Here is a 10,000-nt window from a genome sequence, read left to right as displayed (position 1 = left end):
AGTTCCCTGCCTTGGGCCCCAGGCCGGACCCAACAGCCACCTCCTTCCCCCGTGCGGCGCCCAAGGCCGTCACGGCCCTCAACAACTTTAGGCCGAAAGTTCTCAATCGTCGTTTAAATTTTGATTCGAATATAAAATCGTCGATGGTAAATGAAAAATAGCTTTGGTGTGAAAGTGTGCAAGAGTTAGCTGATTAATGAAACAAGGTGAGGCAGCTTTGCTCCGGAGTATTTAGTGTACTTTGCATGTTGCTGCCGTGAATGTGTACGTGTTTGTAGATAACTGGATAGAAACAGTAGACCAATGGTAGTTGTGTAACTATTGGGGAACTTTTGAAAATTAGTTAAGCTTCTGGATAGAGTGGATGAGTGCACACAGGTTTGCTTGTCTTATTCATAAACTGCCACCTGTGGACATATTTTTTTCTAGCTGCATATCGTATATTTTTGGAAATTCTTCTGTCACATAAGGAGATATCAAGATAGGTAAAGTATTTTCAAACATGTATCTACGACAAAAAACGCTATAATAGTAGAGTTAGGTTATAACTATGCATTGTGTTTTTTATATACCATCTTGCTCTATTCCTGGGACAAAAATTACTGCTTCCTCAATTGATAACTCGAAGTTAGTATGATATTTTCTTTCCTTCTAGGTTAGTAAGTAGACTACAAGACACCATGAACATATGAAGCCCCGTAAATGAGTTTATTTTCATAACTTAGAAATCAAAGTCTGATAATGAGATTGTCTATTGCCAACCAAACCGTTCTGCATAGACGTCTTCAGCGTCATAGAGACCTAATGATGTTAGGTCATGGACAGTGGCCATCCTGACAGCGCGAAACTCCAGGGGGCTCATAAGAATATTTCCAGGGGTACTTAGATGGCTGATCTAATAAAATCCTTTGCAGTACTATTGCATATTGAGTTGCATGTTCCACGTGATAATACTGGGGGTTCAAGTAGATGGTCTTTTAACACAAGAGGTTCTTAACGATGGAGAGGTTGAGAACCCCTGGGTTAGACTCTCCACACCAGTGTTTCATTCAAGAAATATTCAACACAAACAATAAGGAAAGACTATTGAAACCATGAGTTTCGTTAGATTAATTATATTCAATTGTGTGTGTGTGTGTGTGTGTGTGTGTGTGTGTGTGTGTGTGTGTGTGTGTGTGTGTGTGTGTGTGTGTGTGTGTGTGTGTGTGTGTGTGTGTGTGTGTGTGTGTGTGTGTGTGTGTGTGTGTGTGAGTGTGTGTGTTAGGTTATTGAGAGCTTTGAACAGAAACAACACTGAAAGATTAATAAAACAGAACAAAAATAAACTAGAAATTGATCACGTTAGACAGAGTTATATTTCAACGTGTCCTGAATAACTGACTGACAACCTTACCGAGACAAAACAAAGAACCATAAATAACAAAACAAGAACAGACCAGTTAGAACAAAGCACGGCACTGAGAACACCACATAAAAAACAAAACAAAAACAAGGAATAGAAAATAACAAAGCATTCAAAGTTTTCAATGATGTTTTTGTAATTCTAGTGACATGCTAACAAATGTTCTGCAATAACAACCTGACAAATACACTTTAGAACTCGGCTATTCGTCTCTGTAGTCTTTGAAAATGGTGGCGGTGACAGAAAGAAGCGTTTCTGAATATAGTGCATTATGTACTTCTCAACAACAGAATCGGACAAAAAGCGTGTCATCCCGTCCTCAATATTCTCTAAGTGACAACCCTCGTCGCTGAGATGTGAATGTTGATGCAGACAATGGAAGCATCACTCAGGACATCCCGGAGAGAGCGAGCGAGCGGTGATGGAAGGCATTAAGGAAACGATATGGAAGGAGAGGCTGAGATGGTTTGGTAATTGGAGAGAAGATGAGAACACAAAGGGGTGATACTCGAAAACACTTCCAGATGCATCAGTACTTTTCGAAGGTACGTAAGTTTTTAAGGGTGTTTTTGTGGTTCTAGTGACAGGTTAACAGCATTTCAGCATTATTTACTGCAGAAACACTCATAATAATCCGGTCTTGGAAAACACTTGTGGTGAGAGTAAAAGGTTTCACAATACAAGCTAAAGAAAGTGACTGTTTAAAAAGGCTCTAGTTGAAGTTACATGATTGTTTTAAGGGTGTTTTTTGTGGTTGAAGATTAACAACATTTCTACATTATTAATAGGAGCAGCACTCATGAGAACCCATCACATCACCTTTGTGGCCTTAAAAAAAAAGACAGTTGTGGTGAGAACAAAGATTGTTTTTATGGTTCTAGTGACAGATTAACAACATTTCTACATTTTGAACAGGAGAAACACTCTTTAAAATATGTCTAATAATCTTTGCAGCCTTGGAAAACAGTCGTGTTGAGAGAGCCAAAGATTTCTCAATACATGCCAAAACTGACTTTTTCAAAAGGTTCAATTTCTTTTTAAGCCAGCCTAAGGCAACAAAAATGCTAAAAAAAGTTACACCTGTTTTTATAGTTACTTTTATGGTTCTAGTGACAGATTAACAAGATTTCAACATTATTAACAGGAAAAACACTCTTGAGAACACGGGTTATCATTTCTGTGGCCTTGGAAAAGTCTTGATGAGAAAGCAAAGCGTTTATGAACAGAAGCAAAAATTGACTTGAAAAATAGTCGCGGTGACGTGTGAGAGAGAAGAGAGCAAACAGATTCTTAATACGGACTTAAGACTGAAGAGCCTTTTAAGAGCCGGTGATCGCGGGAAGACTGATATACTGATGGACTTGAAGCAACAGAAAATGGGTAACAGAAGGTGCAGCAGAGAGGAGAAACTCAAGAAACCTGGTATTAGCGCCATCTCTTGACTATAAAAGACGAGAGGAGAACAGTGTGAGGAGGATAAAGAAAACAAGAAAGGAAAGCAAGAAAGAAAACGGAGAGGTGGTGATGAACGAAGCTGCCTAACAGAAAATGGAGAGTGACAGAAGGTGCAACAGACAGGAGTAAATAAAGAAAATGGATACCTCGTGCCAATTCTTACTGAGGTGAATGTATCTGTGGTTGTTTGGTGAGGTTGGTGGTGCTTTCTCCTCAACCACAGCTAAGGATTGGAGACAAGTTAACATGCCTGCCTTTATGACCCCTTGTGCGATAGGTATTATGCTCAAGCCTTTTCTTTTATCTATCATTGCATTAACGTGACTCTTCGAACTCCCTTTGTTTCAACTTTCTTTTATTTTGTAGATGTTCCAGTTACTTCCAGGCTCCAGCAGATCTTGTAACTATCATGTAATTCCAAATAGCTTTCTTTCTATGCTTTTTATCAGATATTTGAACCAATCCATCCTTGCATTAACGAGACTCTTCTAACTCCCTTTGTTTCACCTTTTTTGTGTAGATGTTCCAGTTACTTCTAGGCACCAACAGATCTTGCAACTAACATGTAATTTCAGCAAACCTTTCCTTTTTTTCTGTCCTTGCATTAACGTGACTACTCTAACCAGCACTGTGTCACCTTTTTTGTAGATGTTCCAGTTACTTTCAGGCACCAGCAGATCTTTTAACTATCATGTAATTCTAAATAGCTTTCTTTCTATGCTTTTTTTTATTAGATATTTGAACTTTTTTTTTTTGTCTCCATAAACGTGACTATTCTAATCCACTTTGTTTTATGTTTTTTGTAGATGTTTTACTTACTTTCTGGCACCAAAAAATCTAAATAGCTTTCTTTTATGATTTATTGCCTGATATTTGAACAATTCTTTCCTTTTTTTTTCTGTCTGCATAAACGTGACTACTCTAATCTACTTTGTTTCACGTTTTTTTGTAGATCTATCAACTATCATGTAATTCTAAATAGCTTTCCTTCTGTTATTTTTTTCAGATATTTCAACAAATCTTTCCTTTTTTCTATCCTTGCATTAACGTGACTATTTTAATCAGCTTTGTTTCACCTTTTCTTCCCACGTTTCAGTTACTTCCAGACGTTAAAAGAGCCTTCTACTATCATGAAATTATAAGTAGCTCTCTTTCATGTTTTTTTTTCCAGATATTTCAAAGCTATTTCCAGACAACAAGAGATATTTCAACTAGATGTGATTGTAAACTGTCTTCTTTCTCGTCTTTCTAAGTATTTCAAAGGTAATTCTAGGCACTAACGCAGCTTTAAACTATCATGCTAATTCTAAATAGCTTTCTTATATGTTTTTCCAGATATTTCAAAGCCATTTCCAGACAACAAGAGATATTTCAACTAGATGTGATTGTAAACTGCCTCCTTTCTCGTCTTTCTAAGTATTTTAAAGGTAATTCTAGGCACTAACGCAGCCTTCATCTATCATGCTAATTCTAAATAGCTCTCTTTCATGTTTTTCCAGATAATTCTAAGCTATTTCCTTCAACCTGGATATAATTGTAAATTCCTATTTTCTCGTCTTTCCAGTTATTTTAAAGGCATTTCCAGGCACTAACAGAGCCTTGAACAGTGATATAATTCTAAATAGCCTTCTCTAATTTTCCAGATACATAATTCAAAGCTATTTCCAGGCACACATTGATAATTAACTCTGTACATAATTTCTGATGGCTTTATTTAATTTTCCTGATATTCTAAAGCTGTTTCAAGACATTAATAGATGTTTCAAACCGCATATAATTCGAAATAGCTCTCTTCATTGTCTTTCCAGATATTACAAAGCTATTTCCAGGCCTACATAGAATTTTAAACAGCCTTCTTTTACGTGTTTTCAGATATTCCAGTGCTACTTCCAGACCCTTCAACCTAAATGTAATTCTAAATATCCTTCATTCACTTCTTTCCAGGAATTCCAAAGCTATTTCCAGACACCAGCAGAAATTTCAACCCTCATATAATTCTAAATAGTCATCTTCCATGTCTTTCCAGATATATCAAAACAGTTTCCAGGCCGTTCAACCTATATACAATTCTAAATACTCCTCATTCACGTCTTTCCAGGTGTTCCAATGCTATTTCAAACCTATATACAGTTTTAAATCCTCTTCTTCCACGTCTTTCCAGATATTCCAAAGCTATTTCTAGACCCTTCAACCTGCATACAGTTTTAAATCCCCTTCTTCCACGTCTTTCCAGATATTCCAAAGTAGTTTCCAGGCTACTCAACATATATATAACCTTACATATCCTTCTTCCAGGCCTTTCCATATATTCTAAAGCAATTTCCAGACCCTTCAACATATACATAACTATAAATACCCTTTGTTTACACCATTCCAGATATTCCAAACCTACTTTCCGCCATCAACAGATCCTTTGACACCCATGCAATCATTCTCAAACACCCCTCACAGGTGTCCTACAAGCCATACACCTCCTGAAGCTCACCAAAGCACTCCCAAAGCCCTCTAGTCTCCTGCAGATTGCCTTAAACACCTTCAGATCCTTTCCAGTTGTCTGTTGGTTCTGGTCTGCGTTTCCTCGTCTCTCTGAATCCCTCCTCGTCTTCTCCAGTTCTGGCTCAAATCCCCAACTCAAGGCTAGCTCACTTCCTTCCAAAACTCGTGGCCGCAGGAGAGAGAGAGAGAGAGAGAGAGAGAGAGAGAGAGAGAGAGAGAGAGAGAGAGAGAGAGAGAGAGAGAGAGAGAGAGAGAGAGAGAGAGAGAGAGAGAGAGAGAGAGAGAGAGAGAGAGAGAGAGAGAGAGAGAGAGAGAGAGAGAGAGAGAGAGAGAGAGAGAGAGAGAGAGAGAGAGAGAGAGTAAATAGGAGAAAATGGAGAAAAGAAGAAAAAAGAATGAAGAAAACGAAAGCCAAGAATTAGAATGGTGAAGACTGTGGCCATTAATCTTCTGACCTCCATAGACCCTTCCTAAAGTCAATAAAATGGTCTAATCACACACAAAACTCAAGGTAAAAAAAATACGTCCCAGTACAGAAGGAGTTAAAACAAGCCTTCGTGACATCCAGTACAGCATCGCCTCCCACAGGTAACCCAGGGGCTGCTCACAAGTATGCATTAGTCCCACAGGTGTGTTGAGGCACCTTCAGCCCCGTCAGGTACCCAGTGATTAAAATTGTACCCACGAGTATTCAAATTCAAAACTACATCTTTTTCTGCCCCAGGGTTATGAAATTTCCTAATGACTTCGCTTCACCCCAGGGTCACTGATTAGCCTCCCCCAGGTAAGGCAGGTAAGGGAGAGTCATCAGGGAGCCTTCAAAGATTACACCAGGGGGTTCTCAAACTTTTTAACTCGTCAGTCCCTCTGTGAGTTTCAAAATTTCCTTTGACCTCCTGGCTTCTGATTCCTGGGCAGTAATTCAGATGGCAAAAATCATGTGTAGTAGTAGTAGTGGTGGTGGTAGTGGTGGTGGTGGTGGTGGTGGTAGTGGTGGTGGTGGTAGTAGTAGTAGTGGTGGTGGTGGTGGTGGTAGTAGTAGTAGTAGTAGTAGTAGTAGTAGTAGTAGTAGTAGTAGTAGTAGTAGTAGTAGTAGTAGTAGTAGTAGTAGTAGTAGTAGTAGTAGTAGTGGTAGTAGTAGTAGTAGTAGTAGTAGTAGTAGTAGTAGTAGTAGTAGTAGTAGTAGTAGTAGTAGTAATAGCACTCGACTTACTTATGATTGGAAATAATAGATGGAAATGAAGCGTGTTTCACAGAGGGAGTTGCGTGCGTTACCCCGATGACTTCTTACAGCTTCCCTTCGTAGTGTTATGACTCGAGAAAGTGTTAGTAGTGAGTTATCAGTTACAGATACTCGACTAACTTATGATTGGAAATAATAGAAGCGTGTGTCATAGAGGGAGTGTCACGTGTTACCCTAAAAACTCCTTGTAGCTTTCCTTACTTTGTTTTTGTGACCATGACTCAGTACAGGTGCATTGAGTTATTAGTTATAGATATTTGACTAACTAATGAATGAAAATGACAGGTGGAAATTGATTAGCGTGTTTCGTAGAGGGACTTCTTGCAGCTTCTCTGACTTTCCATTGCTATCAAGACTCAGTAAGTGTTTGTAGTGAGTCAGCATCTGCTAATAATAGACTGACTGAACATGATAGGTGGAAATTAAGTGTGTTTCTTAGAGGGAGTGCAATACTTTAAGCTGATGACTTCCCTTACTTTCCTCTTGCTGATATGACCAAGTAAGTGTTTGTAGTGAGTCAGTGCCTGTTAACACTCGAGTAATTAGGTATGATAGATGGAAGTTAAGCGTGTTTCTTAGAGGAAGTGCAATATTCTAACCTGATGACTTCCCTCACTTTCCTGTTGCTATTATGACTCAGTTTGCAGTGAGTCAGCAACTGTTAATACTGTAGAAATTAGGTATGATAGATGGAATTTTAGCGTATTTCATAGAGGAAGTGCAATATTCTAACCTGATGACTTCCCTTACATTCCTTTTGCTACTATGACCAAATAAGTGTTTGTAGTGAGTCAGTAGCTGTTAACACTCGAGTAATTAGGTATGATAGATGGAATTTTAGCGTGTTTCATAGAGGAAGTGCGATATTTCAACCTGATGATTTCCCTTATTTTTCTCTTGCTATTATGACCAAGTAAGTGTTTGTAGTGAGTCAGAGGATGTTGATATAACGTTCAAGTCCTGTCATGATTCACGCGCAAGATTCCACTTCTGTGTACCTTAAGTCTTCCAATTAACGAAGCTAAGCCATCAGTCCAATAGAGATGAATATTTGACGAGGTGCTGCACTGTTAACGCTTGAATAATTAGGCATGGTAGATAATTTAGCGTGTTTCATAGAGGAAGTGAAATATGTTACCCTGATGACAGTTTGAAGCGAGTGAATGGCTCAGTTAGTGTTAGTAGCGAGTGAATGGCTGCTAATACTCGACTAATTAGAGATGATAGATAGAATTAACCTCTTCCGTACCATGACGTGTTTTCATATTCATTCTGATCATTATTTGGTGATTTTGTACAGCTTCAGAAACTCATGTGGGGGATTGAAGTAGTGAAAACTCTGTGCATTAATCTTCTGCTGATCCCCCATAAACCCTTCTTAATGTGAATAAAATCGTCTAATCGTACTCCAAACTCGTGGTAAAAATGCATCCCAGTACCGAAGAGATTAAGTGTGTTTCTTCGAGGGAGTGCAGTATGTTAGCCTGTTGACTTCTTACACCTTCCCTTACTTTCCTTAACTATTATGACCCAGTAAGTGTTAATAGTGCGTCATTGGCTATTAACCCCTTCAATACTGGGACACATTTTTACTTTGAGATTTGTGTACGATTCGACCATTTTACTGACATTAGGAAGGGTCTATGGAGGTCACAAGGTTAATGGCCACAGTCTTCACTATTCTAATTCCCCCATGAGTTTCTGAAGTTGTATAAGATTACCATATAGTAAGCAGAATGAACGAAATCTCTCCAATCCTTTTCTAATACTATCCAGTTCTACAAATAGCTTACTAATCCTACCCTAATCTTATCCAATCCTATAAATACACTCGACTGATTGAGCATGACAGATGAAAATTAATCGTGTTTCTTGCAAGGAATACCACTTTTTTTTTTTTAACGTAAGAGGGGAAAACTGGCTAAGGGCAACAAAAAATAATAAAAACAAAGAGACCCACTTGCTTGCCAGTCCCCTTGTTACCCTGATGGTTTCCTCCAGCTTCCCTTACGTTCTCTTTCTACTCACGTGCAAAGTTCCTGGTTCGTGCACCATTTCCTCGTGTTCCAGCAGCACCTCCACCGCCTCCACGTACTCTTCACTGATGGCGTGCAGCAGGGCATCCTTCGTCTCCACCTGCACGGGAAGAGAACAACACGTAAGGTGGAGAATTGTGAAATAAGGAACCATAGATTTTTTTACTTTTTTTTATGTAGGGAAGAGAGCCAGCCAAGGTAAAAAAAAAGAAAAGATTAAAGAAAAGAGAAGAAAAAGATTAACAGATGATAGATGATAAACAGTAAGAAAAATGTGAAAAAGAGCAAGAAGAAGAAAGAAAAGAACTACTGGTGAGGTGGAGAAAAGTGAAAAAAAGAGCCATGGATAAAAAACAGTGAAAAAGTTAAAAAAGGAGCAACCAGTGACGTGGAAAACAGTAAGAAAAATATAAAAAGAGCAAGGAGAGATCAAGAACAGAGGAAAAAGAGCTAAAAGTGTAAAATCAATGAAAACAGAGCTGCAGGTGAAACAGTGTGAAAAAAAAACTATTGGTGAAGTGAAAAGCAGTGAAAAAAAGTTTAAAATGCAAATACCTGAGGTGGATACAGTGAGAAAAAGACCCACAGGAGGTAAAAAGTTAAAAAGAGTAAAAAAGTTATGAGGTGAAAACAGTGAAAAAGGGTGCAGGAGAGGTGAAAAGTAGTAGAAAAAAGAGCCACAGGTGAATAAAAGCAAAAAAAGATAAAAAGAGCAAAAGTGAGGTGAAAAACAGTGAAAAAAAGCCACAGGGGAGATGAAAAACAGTGAAAAAAAGCCACAGGGGAGATGAAAAGCAGTGAAAAAAGCCACAGGGGAAATAGAAAACAGTGAAAAAAAAGCCACAAGGGAGATGAAAAACAATGAAAAAAAAGCCACAGGGGAGATGAAAAACAGTGAAAAATAAGAGCAACAAATGAAAAACCAGTGAGAAAAGAGCGATAGGCAACGTGAAAAGAGTGAGAAAAGAGCGTGAAAACAGTGAAAAACAGTAAAAACTGAAAAAAACAGTGAAAACAGTGAAAACGTGAAAAGAGTGGGAAAAGAGTGAAAACTGAAAAACAGTGAAAACAGTGAAAACGTGAAAAGTGAAAACGTGAAAAGAGTGAGAAAAGAGCGTGAAAACAGCGAAAAACAGTGAAAACAGTGAAAAGAGAGAAAAAGAGTGAAAAACTGAGAAAAGAGCGATAGGCAAAGTGAAAAGCAGTGAAAAAACCTAAAAAAAAGTTAAAAACCCGCAAAATTGAGGTGAAAAGCACTAAATATCTCATGAAGTTAATACAAACGATAAATAAATAAAGAATCAACGTCAACACTAAATAAAGGAAGAAAAGGAAGAAAAAGAAGAAGAAAAGGAAGAAAAAAAGAAG

General features: G+C 38.2%; 1 protein-coding gene across 18 annotated transcripts in view; it reads right to left on the bottom strand.

Moving 5' to 3' along the window:
* The window catches only part of LOC123512666 (transient receptor potential-gamma protein-like), a 352,382-nt gene that overhangs the window by 94,020 nt on the left and 248,362 nt on the right, over positions 1–10,000 (bottom strand). For all 18 annotated transcript variants that reach the window (XM_045269141.1, XM_045269142.1, XM_045269150.1 and 15 more), the window contains one exon: positions 8,625–8,732. In XM_045269141.1, the coding sequence (XP_045125076.1) occupies positions 8,625–8,732 (108 nt within the window). The remainder of the gene's footprint in view (positions 1–8,624; positions 8,733–10,000) is intronic.

This window comes from Portunus trituberculatus, chromosome 34 (assembly GCF_017591435.1).
Source record: "Portunus trituberculatus isolate SZX2019 chromosome 34, ASM1759143v1, whole genome shotgun sequence".
NCBI classification, from domain to species: domain Eukaryota; kingdom Metazoa; phylum Arthropoda; class Malacostraca; order Decapoda; family Portunidae; genus Portunus; species Portunus trituberculatus.
This window is presented reverse-complemented; position numbering and strand designations above follow the sequence as displayed.